The sequence below is a fragment of the Electrophorus electricus genome, chromosome 22 (assembly GCF_013358815.1).
Source record: "Electrophorus electricus isolate fEleEle1 chromosome 22, fEleEle1.pri, whole genome shotgun sequence".
Lineage (NCBI taxonomy): Eukaryota > Metazoa > Chordata > Actinopteri > Gymnotiformes > Gymnotidae > Electrophorus > Electrophorus electricus.
The window spans coordinates 14,330,224-14,357,723 of record NC_049556.1 but is presented as its reverse complement, the minus strand read 5'-3'; the positions used below and the strand labels follow the sequence as shown (position 1 = coordinate 14,357,723).

General features: G+C 44.2%; 1 protein-coding gene across 2 annotated transcripts in view; it reads right to left on the bottom strand.

Moving 5' to 3' along the window:
• actl6b (actin-like 6B) overlaps positions 1–27,500 on the bottom strand; it is a 48,240-nt gene that overhangs the window by 3,779 nt on the left and 16,961 nt on the right. For both annotated transcript variants that reach the window (XM_035521503.1, XM_035521504.1), the window contains exons 9-12: positions 24,732–24,793; positions 24,520–24,634; positions 6,360–6,440; positions 5,784–5,879 (exon numbers count right to left, since the gene is read on the bottom strand). In XM_035521503.1, coding sequence (XP_035377396.1) covers positions 5,784–5,879; positions 6,360–6,440; positions 24,520–24,634; positions 24,732–24,793 — 354 coding nt within the window. The remainder of the gene's footprint in view (positions 1–5,783; positions 5,880–6,359; positions 6,441–24,519; positions 24,635–24,731; positions 24,794–27,500) is intronic.

Genomic DNA, 27,500 nt, shown 5'->3' with positions numbered 1-27,500 from the left:
CGGGACCCAACTTGGAGCCTGATTGACGAAAGGAAAATCGCAAAATGCCGACGTGAACAGGCAAAAGCTGACCCTGACAAGGAAACCACAGCAGAGCAATATCGGCAACTGGATAGGGCAGTCAAACGAAGCTGCAAATCTGACAAGAAGGCATGGTTGGAATGCAAAGGAGCCAAAGCACATGAGGCGGCTAGCAAGGATGACAATAAGATACTGTACCACATTGTACGAGAGTTTACTGGGGCATGGAGCAACTCAAGTGCACCCATCAAAAACAAGGACGGGGTGTTTCTGCTCACCAGAGAAGAACAAGACGCACACTGGGTAGAACACTTCAAGGAAACCTTAAACCAGCCCACCCCTGCCAACACCTATGACTTTGGCGCCACACCGCCACCTCCAGACCTGCTAGTTAATCTTGATCTAATCACTATCAAGGAAACTAAGGTGGCTATTCAAACACTCAAAGCCAACAAAGCACCCGGCCTAGACGAGATAGCACCAGAAATGCTAAAGCACGGTGGAGACGCAATTGTAAACACCTTCACAGTGCTGCTCAATAAGTGCTGGCAAGATCAGAGCGTTCCAAGTGACTGGAGAAAAGGAGTAATCGTTAAACTCCCCAAGAAAGGCAATACCGCTGACTGCAACAATTGGCGGGGCATTACACTCCTCTCGGTTCCTGGGAAAGTCTTCTGCAGCGTTCTATTATGGAGCCTACAACAATTCAGTGGACGAAATTCTCCGGGAAGAGCAAGCCGGATTCAGAGCGGGCCGATCGTGCACTGAGCAGATTTACACGCTTCGTAATATCATCGAACAGTGCATTGAATTCCAGCGCCCCCTGCTCATCAACTTTATCGACTTCAAAAAGGCTTTTGATAGCGTCCACAGGGGCTCCTTGTGGAAAATTTTATGAGCCTATGGCATTCCACAACGGTTTGTCAACGTCTTCCAGAACCTATATATCAGCTCTAGCTGCTGCGTCAGGACAGACGATGGCTACACAGACTTCTTCAACATCGAAACCGGAGTCAAGCAAGGATGTATCCTGTCGCCAATTCTCTTTTTGCTCACAGTCGACTACGTCATGAAAAAGGTGATGATGAGCCCAGTGACTGAAATCCCTTGGACAAACGGATCTCATCTCACTGATCTCGATTTCGCAGACGACATTGCCTTGCTAGGCACTACAAAACCGGCTCTACAATCCATGACAACATGCCTTGAGGGCGAAGCGGAAAAGGTTGGCTTGCGCATTAACACAGACAAAACCAAGGTCATGCGGGTGAATCGTCAAACCAAGGGACAGATAACTATTGGGCAGCAAACGGTGGAGGACATCGACGAGTTCACATATCTCGGCAGCATAGTATCCAATAATGACGATGGCTCAGAAGCGGACGTTCACTGTAGGATCGGAAAGGCGGCAGGTGTGTTCCAGCGTCTACGCCGCATCTGGTCCTCAACAACAATCAATACAGGAATCAAAATGGGTCTGTACTCCACGATCGTCATCCCAACCACCATTTATGCCAGTGAAACCTGGAGGAACACAAAGAGGATCGCCCAGAAACTAAACGTTTTCCATCAATGGTGCGTCTGCCGAATATTGGGTATCTCGTATACGGACAGAATTACCAATGAGGAAGTTCTTCAATGGAGTGGATTGCGGAAGCTGGAAGAAATCGTCACCGAACGCAGAATGCACCTCGCTGGTCATCTCCTACGTCTTCCAGACAAACGCATCTCAAAGGCAGCTGTACACTGGACACCGACAGGAGGAAAGCGAAAGCAAGGCCGACCCAAAACCATCTGGAGATCAGCCTTCATCGCCTAAAAACTATTGACATACGCTCATTGGACGAAGCCAGAGACGCTGCAGCCGATGGGACCCGTTGGAGAGTGCTTGTTGCCCAATGCACCAAGAAATGCGGGAGGAACTAAAATATAAATATATAGCTCAGGGGGAGAACAAAAGACACCACTACAAAATTGTTTCTCTAGTTTTACAATTGATGGGTTTGTTTGACCAGGCTGAGCAGTTTGTTTTATTCTATAAACTACTCGCAACATTTCTTCCAAATTCCAGATAAAAATACTGTATTTTAGAGCATGTTTTTTATGAAAATGACCAATGGTCAAAATAACAAAACACTTATAGAAATTTCAGACCACAAATAATGCAAAGAAAACAAGCTCATATTCATTTATAAACAAGACAGTACTAATATTTCAACTTAGGATGAGTCAAGAAATCAATATTTGGTGGAATAACTCCAAACTCCATAGCTTTTCATGCTTTTCAAATCACAGCTTTCATGCGTCTTGACATGCTTTCCACCAGTCTCTCACATTGCTGCCGGGTAACTTTAAGCCACTCCTGGCACAGAAATTCCAGGAGCTCGGCTTTGTTTGATGGCTTGTGACCATCCATCTTCCTCTTGATCACATTCCAGAGGTTTTCAATGGGGTTCAGGTCTGGAGATTGGGCTGGCCATGATAGGCTCTTGATCTAGTGGTCCCTCATCCACACTTTAATTGGCCTGGCTGTGTGACATGGAGCATTGTCCTGTTGAATAAACCAGTCATCAGAGTTGGGGAACATTGTCAGAGCAGAAGGAAGCAAGTTTTCTTCCAGCACAGTTTTGTAAGTGGCTTGATTCATGTGTCCTTCACAAAGACAAATCTGCCCGATTACAGCCTTGCTGAAACACCCTCAGATCATCACCGATCCTGCACCAAATTTCACAGTGGGTGCGAGGCACTCTGGCTTGTAGGCCTCTCCAGGTCTCCGTCTAACCATTACATGACCAGGTGTTGGACAAAGCTGAAAACTGCACTCATCAGAGAAGATGACCTTACTCCAGTCCTCTACGGTCCAGTCCTTATGGTCTTTCACAAACTTCAGTCTGGCTCTTCTTTGCTTCTCATTGATGAAGGGCTTTTTTCTAGATTTGCACGACTTCAGCCCTGCCTCCAGAAGCCTGTTTCTAACCGTCCTCGCTGTGCAATTCACCCCAGCTGCCGCATGCCATTATTTTTGTAGGTCACTTGACATCATCTTAGATTATTAAATGACATTCGAATGAGGTGGTGATCATCACGGTCAGTAGAGAGTCGTTTTCGACCTCTGCCAGTCTGTAGCTGTTGATGTCCCGTGTGTTTGCTGCTTGACCTTGTTCTTATGAACCACAGTTTTTGAAATTTTCAAGATTTTTCAAGGATGCAACCTGATACTCACTGTATCCGTCTGCCAGTAAAGCTACAATTCAACCCTTCTTTTCCTCATTAAGAACCTTTCTTTTCAACTCTCTTGGCATGGTCTGTAGCTGTATTTTGACTACACTTACTTTATGGGCCATCCAGCTGGTTCTATAACAAGAGAACACTGATGGCAGCAGCAGGATTTTGTTAAGATGATCACCTATTCAGCATCTCATTAAGTAGAATGAGGTTTGTCTGTGAAGGAATTCAACAAACACTTGAATGGAATGGCTGCTGTACATGTGGAGATGCTGATTTAAGAAAACATTGGAGTATATATATATATATATATAATCATCCACACCTCTCACAGTTGTTAATTTTGTAGATGTACAATTACAGACTGTAGCCCATAAGCTGACGTGCAGTTCACATTTTGTACACAAGATCTTACACAAGAGACTTAACAGGTAGCCAGTGAATGTGTATGAGTGTGGGAGTCATGTGATCTCATGGTGCGGTTGAGAACCCTCACTGTTACATATGCTGAAATGTCTTAAGACCAGAGTTAGGGGGCTCATGGTGTCAAGCCACATGACACCCAAACAAACTACAATACCCATCATGCAGTCTCCAGGAGAGTGACTCATCCAATCATCGACAGTTCACCAGATCCTCATCACCTGCTTATTGAGTTCACCTGTTTCCCAGATATATACGCCATCCTAAGACGTTACAGGTCCTTGCTGTTGCCTCCAGTTTACCTGAGCATACCGAGTGTTCTTTTCCTGTTTTTGATCTCCTGTATTTTTGAACCAGTTTTCCCATTACTTTCTATTCTGATTTTTGCCTACCCTGTGGTGGATTTGTCTGCCTGTGGTTTTGCTCTACGTTTTTTTGGACTTGGACTGTTTTCCTCAATGATTGTGTTTACCCTTGACTGCATCTCTCTGGTTCTGACCCTGGCTAGTTTAACCCCTACAGATCCGGATAATAATAAAACTCCTGCCTTTTATCCGCAAACGTCTGACTTTGCTTACGTTACATATGGAGGACAATGTGGCAATTTTAGATGAAATAAAGACACTGAAATAATACAGACTAGATGGAATAAAGACACTACAATAATCTATATTAGAATAAAGACACCCAAATAATCTAGACTAGGTGGAATAAGAAACTGCAATAATCTAGACTAGGTTGAATAAAGACACCGCAATAATATAGATTATATGGAATAAAGACACTGCAATAATCTAGTCTAGATGGAATAAATACACTGCAATAATCTAGACTAGATGAAATAAAGACACTGCAAAATATAGAGTAGATAGAATAAAGACACTGGAATAATCTAGACTAGATGGAATAAAGACACTGAAATAATTTAGTCTAGATGGAATAAAGACACTGCAATAATATATACTAGATAGTATAAAGACTGCAATAATCTAGACTAGATAGAATAAATACACTGCAATTATCTAGACTAGATAGAATAAAGTCACTGAAATAATCTAGACTAGATGGAATAAAGACCCTGCAATAATATATACTAGATATAATAAAGACACTGAAATAATATAGTCTAGATGGAATAAAGACACTGCAATAATGTAGACTAGATAGAATAATTACACTGCAATAATCTAGACTAGATGGAATAAAGACACTGAAATAATCTAGACTAGATAAAATAAAGACACTGCAATAATGTAGACTATTTCGAATAATTACACTGCAATAATCTAGGCTAGATGGGATAAAGACACTGAAATAATCTAGACTAGATAGAATAAAGATGCTGCAATAATCTAGTCTAGATGGAATAAAGACACTCAAATAATATAGACTAGGTGGAATAAAGACACTGCAATAATCTAGACTGGGTTGAATAAAGACACTGCAATAATATAGATTATATGGAATAAAAACACTGCAATAATCTAGACTAGGTAGAATAAAGACACTGCAATAATCTAGACTAGGTAGAATAAAGACACTGTAATATTCCAAACTAGAGAGAATAAAGACAGGGATGAGAACCAGTAATTGAGTTACTGAGAAAATTCTTAATTTTATTGTGTGTGTATGCATGTGTGGCATCTATGCATGTTTGCATGTGTATGCATACATACTTGTGCTTCTATATGTATATGTGTGTGTGTGTGTCTGTGTGTGTGTGTGGTGTATGTGTGGTCTCACCAGTGGTGCTTTTTGTGAAAGCTCTGTGTGTGTGTGTGTGTGTGTGGTCTCACCAGTGGTGCTTTTTGTAAAAGATGTGTGTGTGTGTGTGTGTGTGTGTGTGTGTGTGTGGTGGTTTTTGTGAAAGCTGTGTGTGTGTGTGTGTGTGTGTGTGTGTGTGTGTGTGTGTGTGTGTGTGTGTGTGTGTGTGTGTGTGTGTGGTCTCACCAGTGGTGCTTTTTGTGAAAGCTGTGTGTGTGTGTGTGTGTGTGTGTGTGTGTGTGTGTGCGTGTGTATGTGTGGTGCTTTTTGTGAAAGTTGTGTGTGTGTGTGTGTGTGTGTGTGTGTGTGTGTGTGTGTGTGTGTGTGTGTGTGTGTGTGTGTGGTCTCACCGGTGGTGCTTTTTGTGAAAGCTCTCTGTTGAGTCTTTCAGTGAATCCTTGTAGCAAAGTGTTTCCACCTGTTACAATGACACTTCCATACAAACCCTACACACACAATTATCAACATTTATACACTACACACACACAGTTATCAACATGTATAAACTACACACACACAGTTATCAACATTTATAAACTACACACACACAGGTATCAACATTTATAAACTACACATACACAGGTATCAACATTTATAAACTACACACACACAGGTATCAACATTTATAAACCCTACACACAGGTATCAACATTTATAACCCTACACACACAGGTATCAACATTTATAAACTACACATACACAGGTATCAACATTTATAACCCTACACACACAGGTATCAACATTTATAAACTGCACACACATCAACATTTTAAATAAATAAATATCCTACAGTTGTATCATTGTAATGTTTATATACTCTGAGTCAGCCAGCCAGACACACACATACACACACACACAAACGCACACTCACACACACACACACACACACACACACACACACACACACACACACAGTCACAACTTACAGGTCTGATGTCAATGTCACACATTCCGATGCTGGTCGTGACCACATGACCAACTCCCAGCATGGTGTTCCCAGACAAACCCTGCAAGCAGGAAACGAGACCACATCTAAATTCTAAATCTAAACAGCTAGGGAAGCTGAACATGCTATTCACACATAGCAAACAAAAACACAATTAGCTAAATAGGAAACAGTTTATTTCATTAATTAATTTATTTATTTTCATTTTAGATTTAATCATTTCAAAGTGTTAAAAGTGTAGGGAGCTCACTGCTCCTCAGCTATCGGGATATTATTTAGTGTAGAAATGCGTGTATGTTTTGAGTGTGTGTGTGTGTGTGTGTGTGTGTGTGTGTGTGTGTGTGCGTGTGTGTGTGTGCGTGTGTGTGCAGGGGTGGTGGCCGTGTTGGCCGTCTGACTTATTTTTGTAGGTGAAATGAGGAGGCTGAGCTGGACCTGATTAGCTGCTGAGACACTGGTGTGATTGGGTCTCTTTAAAAAGCTCTTCAGCAACATTCGTCAGCAGCCCAGGTTGCTACAGATCCACTTTGTTACAGGTCCAGTTTGTTACAGGTCCAGTTTGTTACAGGTCCAGGGTGCTACAGGTCCAGTTTGTTACAGGTCCACTTTGTTACAGATCCACTTTGTTACAGGTCCAGTTTTTGCTACAGATATACTTTGTTACAGGTCCAGTTTGTTACAGGTCCAGGTTGCTACAGGTCCAGTTTGTTACAGGTCCAGTTTGTTACAGGTCCACTTTGTTACAGGTCCAGTTTTGCTACAGATACACTTTGTTACAGGACCAGTTTGTTACAGGTCCAGTTTGTTACAGGTCCAGTTTGTTACAGGTCCACTTTGTTACAGATCCACTTTGTTACAGGTCCAGTTTTTGCTACAGATACACTTTGTTACAGGTCCAGTTTGTTACAGGTCCAGGTTGCTACAGGTCCAGTTTGTTACAGATCCAGTTTGTTACAGGATCAGGTTGCTACAGGTCCAGTTTGTTACAGGTCCAGGTTGCTACAGGTCCAGTTTGTTACAGATCCAGTTTGTTACAGGATCAGGTTGCTACAGGTCCAGGTTGCTACAGGACCAGGTTGCTACAGGTCCAGGTTGCTACAGGTCCAGTTTGTTACAGGTCCACTTTGTTACAGGTACAGTTGTTGCTACAGATACTTTGTTACAGGTCCAGTTTGTTACAGGTCCACTTTGTTACAGATCCACTTTGTTACAGGTCCAGTTTTTGCTACAGATCCACTTTGTTACAGGTCCAGTTTGTTACAGGTCCAGGTTGCTACAGGTCCAGTTTGTTACAGGTCCAGTTTTTGCTACAGATACACTTTGTTACAGGTCCAGTTTGTTACAGGTCCAGGTTGCTACAGGTCCAGTTTGTTACAGGTCCAGTTTGTTACAGGTCCACTTTGTTACAGATCCACTTGATACAGGTCCAGTTTTTGCTACAGATACACTTTGTTACAGGACCAGTTTGTTACAGGTCCAGGTTGCTACAGGTCCACTTTGTTACAGATCCACTTTGTTACAGGTCCAGTTTTTGCTACAGATACACTTTGTTACAGGTCCAGTTTGTTACAGGTCCAGGTTGCTACAGATCCACTTTTTTACAGGTCCAGGTTGCTACAGGTCCAGTTTGTTACAGGTCCACTTTGTTACAGGTACAGTTTTTGCTACAGATACACTTTGTTACAGGTCCAGTTTGTTACAGGTCCAGGTTGCTACAGGTCCAGTTTGTTACAGGTCCAGTTTGTTACAGGTCCACTTTGTTACAGGTAGTTTTTGCTACAGATCCACATTGTTACAGGTCCAGTTTTTTACAGGTCCACTTTGTTACAGATCCACTTTGTTACAGGTCCAGTTTTTGCTACAGATCCACTTTGTATCAGGTACAGTTTTTGCTACAGATACACTTTGTTACAGGTCCAGTTTGTTACAGGTCCAAGTTGCTACAGGTCCAGTTTGTTACAGGTCGACTTTGTTACAGATCCACTTTGTTACAGGTCCAGTTTTTGCTACAGATACACTTTGTTACAGGTCCAGTTTGTTACAGGTCCAGGTTGCTACAGGTCCAGTTTGTTACAGGTCCACGTTGTTACAGATCCACTTTGTTACAGGTCCAGTTTTTGCTACAGATACACTTTGTTACAGGTCCAGTTTGTTACAGGTCCAGGTTGCTACAGGTCCAGTTTGTTACAGGTCCAGTTTGTTACAGGTCCACTTTGTTACAGATACACTTTGTTACAGGATCAGGTTGCTACAGGTCCAGTTTGTTATAGGACCAGGTTGCTACAGGTCCAGGTTGCTACAGGTCCAGTTTGTTACAGGTCCACTTTGTTACAGGTACAGTTTTTGCTACAGATACACTTTGTTCCAGGTCCAGTTTGTTACAGGTCCAGGTCACTACCGGTCCAGTTTGTTACAGGTCCAGGTTGCTACAGATCCACATTGTTACAGGTCCAGTTTGTTACAGGTCCAGTTTGTTACAGGACCAGGTTGCTACAGCTCCAGTTTGTTACAGGTCCAGGTTGCTACAGTTCCAGTTTGCTACAGGTCCAGTTTGTTACAGGTCCAGGTTGCTACAGGTCCAGTTTGTTACAGATCCAGTTTGTTACAGGATCAGGTTGCTACAGGTCCAGTTTGTTACACGTTCAGGTTGCTACAAGTCCAGTTTGTTACAGATCCAGTTTGTTACAGGATCAGGTTGCTACAGGTCCAGTTTGTTATAGGACCAGGTTGCTACAGGTCCAGGTTGCTACAGGTCCAGTTTGTTACAGATCCAGTTTGTTACAGGTCCAGTTTGTTACAGGACCAGGTTGCTACAGACCCACTTTTTTACAAGTCCAGGTTGCTACAGGTCCAGTTTGTTACAGGTCCAGCTTGCTACAGGTCCAGTTTGTTACAGGTCCAGTTTGTTACAGGACCAGGTTGCTACAGGTCCAGTTTCTTACAGGTCCAGCTTGCTACAGGTCCAGTTTGTTACAGGTCCGGTTTGTTACAGATCCACTTTGTTACAGGTCCAGTTTTTGCTACAGATCCACTTTGTATCAGGTACAGTTTTTGCTACAGATACACCTTGTTACAGGTCCAGTTTGTTACAGGTCCAGGTTGCTACAATTCCAGTTTGTTACAGGTCGACTTTGTTACAGATCCACTTTGTTACAGGTCCAGTTTTTGCTACAGATACACTTTGTTACAGGTCCAGTTTGTTACAGGTCCAGGTTGCTACAGGTCCAGTTTGTTACAGGTCCACGTTGTTACAGATCCACTTTGTTACAGGTCCAGTTTTTGCTACAGATACACTTTGTTACAGGTCCAGTTTATTACAGGTCCAGGTTGCTACAGGTCCAGTTTATTACAGGTCCAGTTTGTTACAGGTCCACTTTGTTACAGATACACTTTGTTACAGGTCCAGTTTTTGCTACAGATACACTTTGTTACAGGTCCAGGTTGCTACAGCTCCAGTTTGTTACAGGTCCAGGTTGCTACAGTTCCACTTTGCTACAGGTCCAGTTTGTTACAGGTCCAGGTTGCTACAGGTCCAGTTTGTTACAGATCCAGTTTGTTACAGGATCAGGTTGCTACAGGTCCAGTTTGTTATAGGACCAGGTTGCTACAGGTCCAGTTTGTTACAGGTCCACTTTGTTACAGGTACAGTTTTTGCTACAGATACACTTTGTTCCAGGTCCAGTTTGTTACAGGTCCAGGTTGCTACCGGTCCAGTTTGTTACAGGTCCAGGTTGCTACAGATCCACATTGTTACAGGTCCAGTTTGTTACAGGTCCAGTTTGTTACAGGACCAGGTTGCTACAGACCCAGTTTTTTACAGGTCCAGGTTGCTACAGGTCCAGTTTGTTACAGGTCCAGCTTGCTACAGGTCCAGTTTGTTACAGGTCCAGTTTGTTACAGGACCAGGTTGCTACAGGTCCAGTTTCTTACAGGTCCAGCTTGCTACAGGTCCAGTTTGTTACAGGTCCAGTTTGTTACAGGACCAGGTTGCTACAGGTCCAGTTTGTTACAGGTCCAGGTTGCTACAGGTCCAGTTTGTTACAGATCCAGTTTGTTACAGGATCAGGTTGCTACAGGTCCAGTTTCTTACAGGTCCAGTTTCTTACAGGTCCAGGTTGCTACAGGTCCAGATTGTTACAGATCCAGTTTGTTACAGGACCAGGTTGCTACAGGTCCAGTTTGTTACAGGTCCAGTTTGTTACAGGTCCTGGTTGCTACAGGTCCAGTTTGTTTTAGGTCCAGTTTGTTACAGGTCCGGGTAGCTACAGGTCCACTTTGTTACAGATTCACTTTGTTACAGGTCCAGTTTTTGCTACAGATCCACTTTGTATCAGGTCCAGTTTGTTACAAGTCCAGGTTGCTACAGGTCCAGTTTGTTACAGGTCCAGATTGCTACAGATCCACATTGTTACAGGTCCAGGTTGCTACAGCTCCAGTTTGTTACAGGTCCAGGTTGCTACAGGTCCAGTTTGTTACAGGTCCAGTTTGTTACAGGTCCAGGTTGCTACAGGTCCAGTTTGTTACAGATCCAGTTTGTTACAGGATCAGGTTGCTACAGGTCCAGTTTGTTACAGGTCCAGGTTGCTACAGGTCCACATTGTTACAGGTCCAGTTTGTTACAGGTCCAGTTTGTTACAGGACCAGGTTGCTACAGACCCACTTTTTTACAGGTCCAGGTTGCTACAGGTCCAGTTTGTTACAGGTCCAGCTTGCTACAGGTCCAGTTTGTTACAGGTCCAGTTTGTTACAGGACCAGGTTGCTACAGGTCCAGTTTCTTACAGGTCCAGCTTGCTACAGGTCCAGTTTGTTACAGGTCCAGTTTGTTACAGATCCACTTTGTTACAGGTCCAGTTTTTGCTACAGATCCACTTTGTATCAGGTACAGTTTTTCTTACAGATACACTTTGTTACAGGTCCAGGTTGTTACAGGTCCAGGTTGCTACAGGTCCAGTTTGTTACAGGTCCAGTTTGTTACAGGTCGACTTTGTTACAGATCCACTTTGTTACAGGTCCAGTTTTTGCTACAGATACACTTTGTTAGAGGTCCAGTTTGTTACAGGTCCAGGTTGCTACAGGTCCAGTTTGTTACAGTTCCACGTTGTTACAGATCCACTTTGTTACAGGTCCAGTTTTTGCTACAGATACACTTTGTTACAGGTCCAGTTTATTACAGGTCCAGGTTGCTACAGGTCCAGTTTGTTACAGGTCCAGTTTGTTACAGGTCCACTTTGTTACAGATACACTTTGTTACAGGTCCAGTTTTTGCTACAGATACACTTTGTTACAGGTCCAGGTTGCTACAGCTCCAGTTTGTTACAGGTCCAGGTTGCTACAGTTCCAGTTTGCTACAGGTCCAGTTTGTTACAGGTCCAGGTTGCTACAGGTCCAGTTTGTTACAGATCCAGTTTGTTACAGGATCAGGTTGCTACAGGTCCAGTTTGTTACAGGTCCAGGTTGCTACAAGTCCAGTTTGTTACAGATCCAGTTTGTTACAGGATCAGGTTGCTACAGGTCCAGTTTGTTATAGGACCAGGTTGCTACAGGTCCAGTTTGTTACAGGTCCACTTTGTTACAGGTACAGTTTTTGCTACAGATACACTTTGTTCCAGGTCCAGTTTGTTACAGGTCCAGGTTGCTACCGGTCCAGTTTGTTACAGGTCCAGGTTGCTACAGATCCACATTGTTACAGGTCCAGTTTGTTACAGGTCCAGTTTGTTACAGGACCAGGTTGCTACAGACCCACTTTTTTACAGGTCCAGGTTGCTACAGGTCCAGTTTGTTACAGGTCCAGCTTGCTACAGGTCCAGTTTGTTACAGGTCCAGGTTGCTACAGTTCCAGTTTGCTACAGGTCCAGTTTGTTACAGGTCCAGGTTGCTACAGGTCCAGTTTGTTACAGATCCAGTTTGTTACAGGATCAGGTTGCTACAGGTCCAGTTTGTTACAGGTCCAGGTTGCTACAGGTCCACATTGTTACAGGTCCAGTTTGTTACAGGTCCAGTTTGTTACAGGACCAGGTTGCTACAGACCCACTTTTTTACAGGTCCAGGTTGCTACAGGTCCAGTTTGTTACAGGTCCAGCTTGCTACAGGTCCAGTTTGTTACAGGTCCAGTTTGTTACAGGACCAGGTTGCTACAGGTCCAGTTTCTTACAGGTCCAGCTTGCTACAGGTCCAGTTTGTTACAGGTCCAGTTTGTTACAGATCCACTTTGTTACAGGTCCAGTTTTTGCTACAGATCCACTTTGTATCAGGTACAGTTTTTCTTACAGATACACTTTGTTACAGGTCCAGGTTGTTACAGGTCCAGGTTGCTACAGGTCCAGTTTGTTACAGGTCCAGTTTGTTACAGGTCGACTTTGTTACAGATCCACTTTGTTACAGGTCCAGTTTTTGCTACAGATACACTTTGTTAGAGGTCCAGTTTGTTACAGGTCCAGGTTGCTACAGGTCCAGTTTGTTACAGTTCCACGTTGTTACAGATCCACTTTGTTACAGGTCCAGTTTTTGCTACAGATACACTTTGTTACAGGTCCAGTTTATTACAGGTCCAGGTTGCTACAGGTCCAGTTTGTTACAGGTCCAGTTTGTTACAGGTCCACTTTGTTACAGATACACTTTGTTACAGGTCCAGTTTTTGCTACAGATACACTTTGTTACAGGTCCAGGTTGCTACAGCTCCAGTTTGTTACAGGTCCAGGTTGCTACAGTTCCAGTTTGCTACAGGTCCAGTTTGTTACAGGTCCAGGTTGCTACAGGTCCAGTTTGTTACAGATCCAGTTTGTTACAGGATCAGGTTGCTACAGGTCCAGTTTGTTACAGGTCCAGGTTGCTACAAGTCCAGTTTGTTACAGATCCAGTTTGTTACAGGATCAGGTTGCTACAGGTCCAGTTTGTTATAGGACCAGGTTGCTACAGGTCCAGTTTGTTACAGGTCCACTTTGTTACAGGTACAGTTTTTGCTACAGATACACTTTGTTCCAGGTCCAGTTTGTTACAGGTCCAGGTTGCTACCGGTCCAGTTTGTTACAGGTCCAGGTTGCTACAGATCCACATTGTTACAGGTCCAGTTTGTTACAGGTCCAGTTTGTTACAGGACCAGGTTGCTACAGACCCACTTTTTTACAGGTCCAGGTTGCTACAGGTCCAGTTTGTTACAGGTCCAGCTTGCTACAGGTCCAGTTTGTTACAGGTCCAGTTTGTTACAGGACCAGGTTGCTACAGGTCCAGTTTCTTACAGGTCCAGCTTGCTACAGGTCCAGTTGGTTACAGGTCCAGTTTGTTACAGGACCAGGTTGCTACAGGTCCAGTTTGTTACAGGTCCAGGTTGCTACAGGTCCAGTTTGTTACAGATCCAGTTTGTTACAGGATCAGGTTGCTACAGGTCCAGTTTCTTACAGGTCCAGTTTCTTACAGGTCCAGGTTGCTACAGGTCCAGTTTGTTACAGATCCAGTTTGTTACAGGACCAGGTTGCTACAGGTCCAGTTTGTTACAGGTCCAGTTTGTTACAGGTCCTGGTTGCTACAGGTCCAGTTTGTTTTAGGTCCAGTTTGTTACAGGTCCAGGTAGCTACAGGTCCACTTTGTTACAGGTCCAGTTTTTGCTACAGATCCACTTTGTATCAGGTCCAGTTTGTTACAAGTCCAGGTTGCTACAGGTCCAGTTTGTTACAGGTCCAGATTGCTACAGATCCACATTGTTACAGGTCCAGGTTGCTACAGCTCCAGTTTGTTACAGGTCCAGGTTGCTACAGTTCCAGTTTGCTACAGGTCCAGTTTGTTACAGGTCCAGGTTGCTACAGGTCCAGTTTGTTACAGATCCAGTTTGTTACAGGATCAGGTTGCTACAGGTCCAGTTTGTTACAGGTCCAGGTTGCTACAGGTCCAGTTTGTTACAGATCCAGTTTGTTACAGGATCAGGTTGCTACAGGTCCAGTTTGTTATAGGACCTGGTTGCTACAGGTCCATGTTGCTACAGGTCCAGTTTGTTACAGGTCCACTTTGTTACAGGTACAGTTTTTGCTACAGATACACTTTGTTCCAGGTCCAGTTTGTTACAGGTCCAGGTTGCTACCGGTCCAGTTTGTTACAGGTCCAGGTTGCTACAGATCCACATTGTTACAGGTCCAGTTTGTTACAGGACCAGGTTGCTACAGACCCACTTTTTTACAGGTCCAGGTTGCTACAGGTCCAGTTTGTTACAGGTCCAGCTTGCTACAGGTCCAGTTTGTTACAGGTCCAGTTTGTTACAGGACCAGGTTGCTACAGGTCCAGTTTCTTACAGGTCCAGCTTGCTACAGGTCCAGTTTGTTACAGGTCCAGTTTGTTACAGGACCAGGTTGCTACAGGTCCAGTTTCTTACAGGTCCAGGTTGCTACAGGTCCAGTTTGTTACAGATCCAGTTTGTTACAGGACCAGGTTGCTACAGGTCCAGTTTGTTACAGGTCCAGTTTGTTACAGGTCCAGGTTGCTACAGGTCCAGTTTGTTACAGATCCAGTTTGTTACAGGACCAGGTTGCTACAGGTCCAGTTTGTTACAGGTCCAGTTTGTTACAGGTCCTGGTTGCTACAGGTCCAGTTTGTTTCAGGTCCAGTTTGTTACAGGTCCAGGTAGCTACAGGTCCACTTTGTTACAGATCCACTTTGTTACAGGTCCAGTTTTTGCTACAGATCCAGTTTGTTACAGGTCCAGGTTGCTACAGGTCCAGTTTGTTACAGGTCCACTTTGTTACAGGTACAGTTTTTGCTACAGATACACTTTGTTCCAGGTCCAGATTTGTTACAGGTCCAGGTTGCTACCGGTCCAGTTTGTTACAGGTCCAGGTTGCTACAGATCCACATTGTTACAGGTCCAGTTTGTTACAGGACCAGGTTGCTACAGACCCACTTTTTTACAGGTCCAGGTTGCTACAGGTCCAGTTTGTTACAGGTCCAGCTTGCTACAGGTCCAGTTGGTTACAGGTCCAGTTTGTTACAGGACCAGGTTGCTACAGGTCCAGTTTGTTACAGGTCCACTTTGTTACAGGTACAGTTTTTGCTAGAGATACACTTTGTTCCAGGTCCAGTTTGTTACAGGTCCAGGTCGCTACCGGTCCAGTTTGTTACAGGTCCAGGTTGCTACAGATCCACATTGTTACAGGTCCAGTTTGTTACAGGTCCAGTTTGTTACAGGACCAGGTTGCTACAGACCCACTTTTTTACAAGTCCAGGTTGCTACAGGTCCAGTTTGTTACAGGTCCAGCTTGCTACAGGTCCAGTTTGTTACAGGTCCAGTTTGTTACAGGACCAGGTTGCTACAGGTCCAGTTTCTTACAGGTCCAGCTTGCTACAGGTCCAGTTTGTTACAGGTCCAGTTTGTTACAGATCCACTTTGTTACAGGTCCAGTTTTTGCTACAGATCCACTTTGTATCAGGTACAGTTTTTGCTACAGATACACCTTGTTACAGGTCCAGTTTGTTACAGGTCCAGGTTGCTACAAGTCCAGTTTGTTACAGGTCGACTTTGTTACAGATCCACTTTGTTACAGGTCCAGTTTTTGCTACAGATACACTTTGTTACAGGTCCAGTTTGTTACAGGTCCAGGTTGCTACAGGTCCAGTTTGTTACAGGTCCACGTTGTTACAGATCCACTTTGTTACAGGTCCAGTTTTTGCTACAGATACACTTTGTTACAGGTCCAGGTTGCTACAGCTCCAGTTTGTTACAGGTCCAGGTTGCTACAGTTCCACTTTGCTACAGGTCCAGTTTGTTACAGGTCCAGGTTGCTACAGGTCCAGTTTGTTACAGATCCAGTTTGTTACAGGATCAGGTTGCTACAGGTCCAGTTTGTTATAGGACCAGGTTGCTACAGGTCCAGTTTGTTACAGGTCCACTTTGTTACAGGTACAGTTTTTGCTACAGATACACTTTGTTCCAGGTCCAGTTTGTTACAGGTCCAGGTTGCTACCGGTCCAGTTTGTTACAGGTCCAGGTTGCTACAGATCCACATTGTTACAGGTCCAGTTTGTTACAGGTCCAGTTTGTTACAGGACCAGGTTGCTACAGACCCACTTTTTTACAGGTCCAGGTTGCTACAGGTCCAGTTTGTTACAGGTCCAGCTTGCTACAGGTCCAGTTTGTTACAGGTCCAGTTTGTTACAGGACCAGGTTGCTACAGGTCCAGTTTCTTACAGGTCCAGCTTGCTACAGGTCCAGTTTGTTACAGGTCCAGTTTGTTACAGGACCAGGTTGCTACAGGTCCAGTTTCTTACAGGTCCAGGTTGCTACAGGTCCAGTTTGTTACAGATCCAGTTTGTTACAGGATCAGGTTGCTACAGGTCCAGTTTCTTACAGGTCCAGTTTCTTACAGGTCCAGGTTGCTACAGGTCCAGATTGTTACAGATCCAGTTTGTTACAGGACCAGGTTGCTACAGGTCCAGTTTGTTACAGGTCCAGTTTGTTACAGGTCCTGGTTGCTACAGGTCCAGTTTGTTTTAGGTCCAGTTTGTTACAGGTCCAGGTAGCTACAGGTCCACTTTGTTACAGATTCACTTTGTTACAGGTCCAGTTTTTGCTACAGATCCACTTTGTATCAGGTCCAGTTTGTTACAAGTCCAGGTTGCTACAGGTCCAGTTTGTTACAGGTCCAGATTGCTACAGATCCACATTGTTACAGGTCCAGGTTGCTACAGCTCCAGTTTGTTACAGGTCCAGGTTGCTACAGTTCCAGTTTGCTACAGGTCCAGTTTGTTACAGGTCCAGGTTGCTACAGGTCCAGTTTGTTACAGATCCAGTTTGTTACAGGATCAGGTTGCTACAGGTCCAGTTTGTTACAGGTCCAGGTTGCTACAGGTCCACATTGTTACAGGTCCAGTTTGTTACAGGTCCAGTTTGTTACAGGTCCACTTTGTTACAGATACACTTTGTTACAGGATCAGGTTGCTACAGGTCCAGTTTGTTATAGGACCAGGTTGCTACAGGTCCAGGTTGCTACAGGTCCAGTTTGTTACAGGTCCACTTTGTTACAGGTACAGTTTTTGCTACAGATACACTTTGTTCCAGGTCCAGTTTGTTACAGGTCCAGGTCACTACCGGTCCAGTTTGTTACAGGTCCAGGTTGCTACAGATCCACATTGTTACAGGTCCAGTTTGTTACAGGTCCAGTTTGTTACAGGACCAGGTTGCTACAGCTCCAGTTTGTTACAGGTCCAGGTTGCTACAGTTCCAGTTTGCTACAGGTCCAGTTTGTTACAGGTCCAGGTTGCTACAGGTCCAGTTTGTTACAGATCCAGTTTGTTACAGGATCAGGTTGCTACAGGTCCAGTTTGTTACACGTTCAGGTTGCTACAAGTCCAGTTTGTTACAGATCCAGTTTGTTACAGGATCAGGTTGCTACAGGTCCAGTTTGTTATAGGACCAGGTTGCTACAGGTCCAGGTTGCTACAGGTCCAGTTTGTTACAGGTCCACTTTGTTACAGGTACAGTTTTTGCTAGAGATACACTTTGTTCCAGGTCCAGTTTGTTACAGGTCCAGGTCGCTACCGGTCCAGTTTGTTACAGGTCCAGGTTGCTACAGATCCACATTGTTACAGGTCCAGTTTGTTACAGGTCCAGTTTGTTACAGGACCAGGTTGCTACAGACCCACTTTTTTACAAGTCCAGGTTGCTACAGGTCCAGTTTGTTACAGGTCCAGCTTGCTACAGGTCCAGTTTGTTACAGGTCCAGTTTGTTACAGATCCACTTTGTTACAGGTCCAGTTTTTGCTACAGATCCACTTTGTATCAGGTACAGTTTTTGCTACAGATACACCTTGTTACAGGTCCAGTTTGTTACAGGTCCAGGTTGCTACAATTCCAGTTTGTTACAGGTCGACTTTGTTACAGATCCACTTTGTTACAGGTCCAGTTTTTGCTACAGATACACTTTGTTACAGGTCCAGTTTGTTACAGGTCCAGGTTGCTACAGGTCCAGTTTGTTACAGGTCCACGTTGTTACAGATCCACTTTGTTACAGGTCCAGTTTTTGCTACAGATACACTTTGTTACAGGTCCAGTTTATTACAGGTCCAGGTTGCTACAGGTCCAGTTTATTACAGGTCCAGTTTGTTACAGGTCCACTTTGTTACAGATACACTTTGTTACAGGTCCAGTTTTTGCTACAGATACACTTTGTTACAGGTCCAGGTTGCTACAGCTCCAGTTTGTTACAGGTCCAGGTTGCTACAGTTCCACTTTGCTACAGGTCCAGTTTGTTACAGGTCCAGGTTGCTACAGGTCCAGTTTGTTACAGATCCAGTTTGTTACAGGATCAGGTTGCTACAGGTCCAGTTTGTTATAGGACCAGGTTGCTACAGGTCCAGTTTGTTACAGGTCCACTTTGTTACAGGTACAGTTTTTGCTACAGATACACTTTGTTCCAGGTCCAGTTTGTTACAGGTCCAGTTTGTTACAGGTCCAGTTTGTTACAGGTCCAGGTTGCTACAGATCCACATTGTTACAGGTCCAGTTTGTTACAGGTCCAGTTTGTTACAGGACCAGGTTGCTACAGACCCACTTTTTTACAGGTCCAGGTTGCTACAGGTCCAGTTTGTTACAGGTCCAGCTTGCTACAGGTCCAGTTTGTTACAGGTCCAGTTTGTTACAGGACCAGGTTGCTACAGGTCCAGTTTCTTACAGGTCCAGCTTGATACAGGTCCAGTTTGTTACAGGTCCAGTTTGTTACAGGACCAGGTTGCTACAGGTCCAGTTTCTTACAGGTCCAGGTTGCTACAGGTCCAGTTTGTTACAGATCCAGTTTGTTACAGGATCAGGTTGCTACAGGTCCAGTTTCTTACAGGTCCAGTTTCTTACAGGTCCAGGTTGCTACAGGTCCAGATTGTTACAGATCCAGTTTGTTACAGGACCAGGTTGCTACAGGTCCAGTTTGTTACAGGTCCAGTTTGTTACAGGTCCTGGTTGCTACAGGTCCAGTTTGTTTTAGGTCCAGTTTGTTACAGGTCCAGGTAGCTACAGGTCCACTTTGTTACAGATTCACTTTGTTACAGGTCCAGTTTTTGCTACAGATCCACTTTGTATCAGGTCCAGTTTGTTACAAGTCCAGGTTGCTACAGGTCCAGTTTGTTACAGGTCCAGATTGCTACAGATCCACATTGTTACAGGTCCAGGTTGCTACAGCTCCAGTTTGTTACAGGTCCAGGTTGCTACAGTTCCAGTTTGCTACAGGTCCAGTTTGTTACAGGTCCAGGTTGCTACAGGTCCAGTTTGTTACAGATCCAGTTTGTTACAGGATCAGGTTGCTACAGGTCCAGTTTGTTACAGGTCCAGGTTGCTACAGGTCCACATTGTTACAGGTCCAGTTTGTTACAGGTCCAGTTTGTTACAGGACCAGGTTGCTACAGACCCACTTTTTTACAGGTCCAGGTTGCTACAGGTCCAGTTTGTTACAGGTCCAGCTTGCTACAGGTCCAGTTTGTTACAGGTACAGTTTGTTACAGGACCAGGTTGCTACAGGTCCAGTTTCTTACAGGTCCAGCTTGCTACAGGTCCAGTTTGTTACAGGTCCAGTTTGTTACAGATCCACTTTGTTACAGGTCCAGTTTTTGCTACAGATCCACTTTGTATCAGGTACAGTTTTTGTTACAGATACACTTTGTTACAGGTCCAGGTTGTTACAGGTCCAGGTTGCTACAGGTCCAGTTTGTTACAGGTCCAGTTTGTTACAGGTCGACTTTGTTACAGATCCACTTTGTTACAGGTCCAGTTTTTGCTACAGATACACTTTGTTAGAGGTCCAGTTTGTTACAGGTCCAGGTTGCTACAGGTCCAGTTTGTTACAGTTCCACGTTGTTACAGATCCACTTTGTTACAGGTCCAGTTTTTGCTACAGATACACTTTGTTACAGGTCCAGTTTATTACAGGTCCAGGTTGCTACAGGTCCAGTTTGTTACAGGTCCAGTTTGTTACAGGTCCACTTTGTTACAGATACACTTTGTTACAGGTCCAGTTTTTGCTACAGATACACTTTGTTACAGGTCCAGGTTGCTACAGCTCCAGTTTGTTACAGGTCCAGGTTGCTACAGGTCCAGTTTGATACAGGTCCAGTTTGTTACAGGTCCAGGTTGCTACAGGTCCAGTTTGTTACAGTTCCAGTTTGTTACAGGACCAGGTTGCTACAGGTCCAGTTTGTTACAGGTCCAGGTTGCTACAAGTCCAGTTTGTTACAGATCCAGTTTGTTACAGGATCAGGTTGCTACAGGTCCAGTTTGTTATAGGACCAGGTTGCTACAGGTCCAGTTTGTTACAGGTCCACTTTGTTACAGGTACAGTTTTTGCTACAGATACACTTTGTTCCAGGTCCAGTTTGTTACAGGTCCAGGTTGCTACCGGTCCAGTTTGTTACAGGTCCAGGTTGCTACAGATCCACATTGTTACAGGTCCAGTTTGTTACAGGTCCAGTTTGTTACAGGACCAGGTTGCTACAGACCCACTTTTTTACAGGTCCAGGTTGCTACAGGTCCAGTTTGTTACAGGTCCAGCTTGCTACAGGTCCAGTTTGTTACAGGTCCAGTTTGTTACAGGACCAGGTTGCTACAGGTCCAGTTTCTTACAGGTCCAGCTTGCTACAGGTCCAGTTTGTTACAGGTCCAGTTTGTTACAGGACCAGGTTGCTACAGGTCCAGTTTCTTACAGGTCCAGGTTGCTACAGGTCCAGTTTGTTACAGATCCAGTTTGTTACAGGATCAGGTTGCTACAGGTCCAGTTTCTTACAGGTCCAGTTTCTTACAGGTCCAGGTTGCTACAGGTCCAGTTTGTTACAGATCCAGTTTGTTACAGGACCAGGTTGCTACAGGTCCAGTTTGTTACAGGTCCAGTTTGTTACAGGTCCTGGTTGCTACAGGTCCAGTTTGTTTTAGGTCCAGTTTGTTACAGGTCCAGGTAGCTACAGGTCCACTTTGTTACAGGTCCAGTTTTTGCTACAGATCCACTTTGTATCAGGTCCAGTTTGTTACAAGTCCAGGTTGCTACAGGTCCAGTTTGTTACAGGTCCAGATTGCTACAGATCCACATTGTTACAGGTCCAGGTTGCTACAGTTCCAGTTTGCTACAGGTCCAGTTTGTTACAGGTCCAGGTTGCTACAGGTCCAGTTTGTTACAGATCCAGTTTGTTACAGGATCAGGTTGCTACAGGTCCAGTTTGTTACAGGTCCAGGTTGCTACAGGTCCAGTTTGTTACAGGTACAGTTTTTGCTACAGATACACTTTGTTCCAGGTCCAGTTTGTTACAGGTCCAGGTTGCTACCGGTCCAGTTTGTTACAGGTCCAGGTTGCTACAGATCCACATTGTTACAGGTCCAGTTTGTTACAGGACCAGGTTGCTACAGACCCACTTTTTTACAGGTCCAGGTTGCTACAGGTCCAGTTTGTTACAGGTCCAGCTTGCTACAGGTCCAGTTTGTTACAGGTCCAGTTTGTTACAGGACCAGGTTGCTACAGGTCCAGTTTCTTACAGGTCCAGCTTGCTACAGGTCCAGTTTGTTACAGGTCCAGTTTGTTACAGGACCAGGTTGCTACAGGTCCAGTTTCTTACAGGTCCAGGTTGCTACAGGTCCAGTTTGTTACAGATCCAGTTTGTTACAGGATCAGGTTGCTACAGGTCCAGTTTCTTACAGGTCCAGTTTCTTACAGGTCCAGGTTGCTACAGGTCCAGTTTGTTACAGATCCAGTTTGTTACAGGACCAGGTTGCTACAGGTCCAGTTTGTTACAGGTCCAGTTTGTTACAGGTCCTGGTTGCTACAGGTCCAGTTTGTTTCAGGTCCAGTTTGTTACAGGTCCAGGTAGCTACAGGTCCACTTTGTTACAGATCCACTTTGTTACAGGTCCAGTTTTTGCTACAGATCCAGTTTGTTACAGGTCCAGGTTGCTACAGGTCCAGTTTGTTACAGGTCCACTTTGTTACAGGTACAGTTTTTGCTACAGATACACTTTGTTCCAGGTCCAGATTTGTTACAGGTCCAGGTTGCTACCGGTCCAGTTTGTTACAGGTCCAGGTTGCTACAGATCCACATTGTTACAGGTCCAGTTTGTTACAGGACCAGGTTGCTACAGACCCACTTTTTTACAGGTCCAGGTTGCTACAGGTCCAGTTTGTTACAGGTCCAGCTTGCTACAGGTCCAGTTGGTTACAGGTCCAGTTTGTTACAGGACCAGGTTGCTACAGGTCCAGTTTCTTACAGGTCCAGCTTGCTACAGGTCCAGTTTGTTACAGGTCCAGTTTGTTACAGGACCAGGTTGCTACAGGTCCAGTTTCTTACAGGTCCAGCTTGCTACAGGTCCAGTTTGTTACAGGTCCAGTTTGTTACAGGACCAGATTGCTACAGGTCCAGTTTCTTACAGGTCCAGGTTGCTACAGGTCCAGTTTGTTACAGATCCAGTTTGTTACAGGATCAGATTGCTACAGGTCCAGTTTGTTACAGGTCCAGGTTGCTACAGGTCCAGTTTGTTACAGGTCCAGTTTGTTACAGGTCCTGGTTGCTACAGGTCCAGTTTGTTACAGATCCACTTTGTTACAGGTCCAGTTTTTGCTACAGATCCACTTTGTATCAGGTCCAGTTTGTTACAAGTCCAGGTTGCTACAGGTCCAGTTTGTTACAGGTCCAGATTGCTACAGATCCACATTGTTACAGGTCCAGGTTGCTACAGGTCCAGTTTGTTACAGGCCCAGTTTCTTACAGGATCAGGTTGCTACAGGTTTAGTTTGTTACAGGTCCAGTTTGTTACAGGTCCACTTTGTTACAGATCCACTTTGTTACAGGTCCAGTTTTTGCTACAGATACACTTTGTTACAGGTCCAGTTTTTGCTACAGATACACTTTGTTACAGGTCCAGTTTGTTACAGGACCAGGTTGCTACAGATCCACTTTGTTACAGGTCCAGTTTTTGCTACAGATACACTTTGTATCAGGTCCAGTTTGTTACAGGTCCAAGTTGCTACAGGTCCAGTTTGTTACAGGTCCAGCTTGCTACAGATCCACATTGTTACAGGTCCAGATTGTTACAGGTCCAGTTTGTTACAGGACCAGGTTGCTACAGGTCCAGTTCTAACCTAACCCTAACCCCTAACTCTGACCCCTAACCTTAACTCTAACCTTAACTCTAACCCTAACTCTAACCCTAACCCTAACTTAAGCCTAACCCCTAACTCTAACCCCAACCCCTAACCCTAACTCTAACCCTAACTCTAACCCTGACCCTAACCTAACTCTAACCCCTAACCCTAACTAACCCTAACCCTAACCCTAACGCAAAGCTGCCTCAAGTAATCCCCCCTCCTCCATCTTTGGGATCATGAAAACTACTACTTCTACTATAACTACTACTACTACTAAAAATAATAATAATATACTACTATTACTACTACTACTACTACTAATAATAATAATCATAATAATCATAATAATATACTACTATTACTACTACTACTACTAATACTACTACTAATAATAATAATAATACCCTACTACTACTAATAATAATAATAATAATAAACTACTACTACTACTAAGAAGAAGAAGAAGCAGAAGAATACACTACTACTACTACTACTACTACTACTACTAATAATAATAATAATAATAATAATACACTACTACTACTACTACTACTAATAATAATAATAATAATGATAATAATAATGCACTACTACTACTACTACTAATAATAATAATACATTACTACTACTACTACTACTACTAATAATAATAATAATAATACACTAGTACTACTACTAATACTACTACTACTAATAATAATAATAATAATAATAATATACTACTACTACTACTACTACTACTACTACTAATAATAATAATAATAATATACTACTACTTCTAATAATAATAATAATAATATACTACTACTACTACTACTACTAATAATAATAATAATAATAATAATAATAATTATTATTATTATTATTATTTCATTTTTAACTACTACTATTATTATTATTATTATTGCAATCTCACAATCATCTCTGGTCCCAGTCACTGTTGAAGGCACAGTCTCCACTTTTAGAATAATCTAATAAAATAACATGAAATGGTAAAAAAAATACAAAGAAGTCCCCAAGCTTTGTGGGATTATGAGATTGTTTTTTTTTTACCTTGACATTGGAGGGGTCAAACAGGCCTTCAGGGATACGCAGTCTCTCTGCTCCATAGTCCCCATTGTAGCCACTGGGCATCTCATAGTGTAGAGTGGGCATCTGCGCTGCTACCCTACACACAGCCACAGTTACTCTGTGTGTGTGTGTGTGTGTGTGTGTGTGTGTGTGTGTGTGTGTGTGTGTGTGTTTGTTTTCATGTGTCCACTCACTGCTCATCATAGGGTGAGTCAGACACTTGAAGCACTGAAGCCTGAAAATCCTGAATGACCTCCTGAGAGAGAGAGAGAGAGAGAGAGAGAGAGAGAGAGAGAGAGAGAGAGAGAGAGAGAGAGAGAAAGAAAGAAAAAGAAAGAGTTTTATCCAGACTTAAAATCACCTTTAAAAACATTTATTCAAATGGAAATACCATATTCCACATAACCATGATTTAATCTTATGGGAGGTATTTTTCAGCTAGAGTTTTCTATTAACCCTAACTGTAGTCTTCTATTAGTGTATACTGTGGCATGCATCACTGCTGGAGAAAGAGAGAGAGAGACAGAGAGAGAGAGAGAGAGAGAGAGAGAGAGAGGGAGGGAGGGATGTCCCCTTCTGTAGCCCACCACAGCTCCACCCAGCGAACTACTTCTCGGTTGCCCTTTGATGGGCATTCTCGTGCAGGATGGTCTCAGACACATGCACACCATCAGGACAAGACTAGGACTCCCCCCCCACACAAATGGACGGATGATGCGATGGATAGATGGATGGATGGATGGATGGATAAGGTGAGTGGATGGGTGGATGGATGGATGGATAGATGAAGCAATGGATGGATGGAGCGATGGATGGATGATGTGAATGAATGGATGGATTGATGAATGGAACGATGGATGGATGATGTGAATGAATGGATGGATGGAGGAGGCCAGAGGAGGATGACCCCCCCACCCCTTTGAGTCTTGGTTCCCCTCAAGGTTTCTTCCTCCTGCTCTAGAGAGTTTTTCCTCATCACTGTCACCCTTGGCTTGTTCACTGGGGGCTTGGACATGGACATTTGTAAAGCTGCTTTGTGACATCTGCTGTAAAAAGCACTATATAAATACATTTGATTTGATTTGATTGAGAGAGAGGTTGCGAGAGAGGGAAAGAGAGAGAGGATGAGAGAGGGAGAGAGAGAGAGAGAGAGAGATTGAGAGCACAGCCAAGACTTTTATACTTTTAATTAGTTAAAATTTTTAGTGGTGTTAAACATGCTGAGTTGTTGTATATGTGTTTATTTAGTCTACTAATTTGTCTTTAGGGTGTATTTTGGGTTAGCAGTATGTTTATTTCTCTTGTTTCGTGAGTTCCATTCTGCGTGTTTCCTGTTTGTTAACAAAAATGTCTTCTGTCTCTTTTTTTGCACTGATGCTACACAATATTACTAGGACTTCATTATAGTGTGTGTGTGTGTGTGTGTGTGTGTGTGTGTGTGTGGTGTGTGGTATGGTGTGTGTGTGTGTGTGTGTGTGTGTGTGTGATGTGATGTGGTGTGTGTGTGGGGGGTGTGTGGTGTGTGTGTGTGTGTGTAGTATGGTGTGTGTGTGTGTCTGTATGTGTGTTTGTGTGTGGTGTGTGGTGTGGTGTGTGTGTGTATGTGTGTGGTGTGTGGTGTGTGTGTGTGTGTGTGTGTGTGTGGCGTGTGGTGTGGTGCGTGTGTGTGTGTGTGGCGTGTGGTGTGGTGTGTGTGTGTGTGGTATGGTGTGTGTGTGTGTGGTGTAGTGTGGTGTGTGTGTGGTATGGTATGGTGTGGGCTGTGGTGTGTGGTGGTGTGTGTGTGTGGTATGGTGTGGTGTGGTGTGTGTGGTGTGTGTGGTGTGGTGTGTGTATGGTGTGGTGTGGTGTGTGTGTGGTATGGTGTGGTGTGTGTGTGTGATGTGGTATGGTGTGGTATGTGTGTATGTGCGAGTGTGTGTGGTATGGTGTGGTGTGGTGTGGTGTGTGTGTGGTGTGGTATGGTGTGGTGTGTGTGTGTGTGGTGGGGTGTGTGTGTGTGTGGTGTGGTGTGTTGTGTTGTGTGGTATGTGTGTGTTGTGGTGTGTGTGGTATGGTGTGTGTGTGTGTGTGTGTGTGTGTGTGTGTGATATGGTTTGGTGTTTGTGTGTGGTATGGTGTGGTGTGTGTGTGTGTGGTATGGTGTGTGTGTGTTTGTGTGTATGTGTGTGTGGAGTGGTGTGTGTGGTATGGTTTGGTGTTTGTGTGTGGTATGGTGTGGTGTGTGTGTGTGGTATGGTGTGTGTGTGTGTTTGTGTGTATGTGTGTGTGGAGTGGTGTGTGTGGTATGGTGTGTGTGTGTTTGTGTGTGGTGTGGTGTGGTGTGGGTATGTGTGTGTGGTGTGGTGTGGTGTGTGTGGTATGATGTGCGTGTGTGTGTGTGTGGTATGGTTTGGTGTTTGTGTGTGGTATGGTGTGGTGTGTGTGTGTGGTGTGGTATGTTGTGGTGTTTGTGTGTGGTGTGTGTGTGTGGTGGGGTGTGTGTGTGTGGTGTGGTGTTGTGTGTGGTGTGGTGTGTATGGTGTGGTGTGTGTGTGCTATGGTGTGGTGTGTGTGTGTGTGGTGTGGTGTGTGTGTGTGGTGTGGTGTGGTGTTTGTGTGTGGTATGGTGTGGTGTGTGTCGTATGGTATGGCGTGGTGTGTGTGTGTGTGTGTGTGTGTGTATGTGGTATGGTGTGTGTGTGTGTTTGTGTGTGGTGTGGTGTGGGGTGGGGGTATGTGTGTGTGTAGTGTGGTGTGTGTGGTATGATGTGTGTGTGTGTGTGGTATGGTTTGGTGTTTGTGTGTGGTATGGTGTGGTGTGTGTGTGTGGTATGGTGTGTGTGGTGTGGTGTTGTGTGTGGTGTGGTGTGTGTGTGTGGTGTGGTGTGGTGTTTGTGTGTGGTATGGTGTGGTGTGTGTGGTGTGTGTCGTATGGTATGGCGTGGTGTGTGTGTGTGTGTGTGTGTGTGTGTATGTGTGTG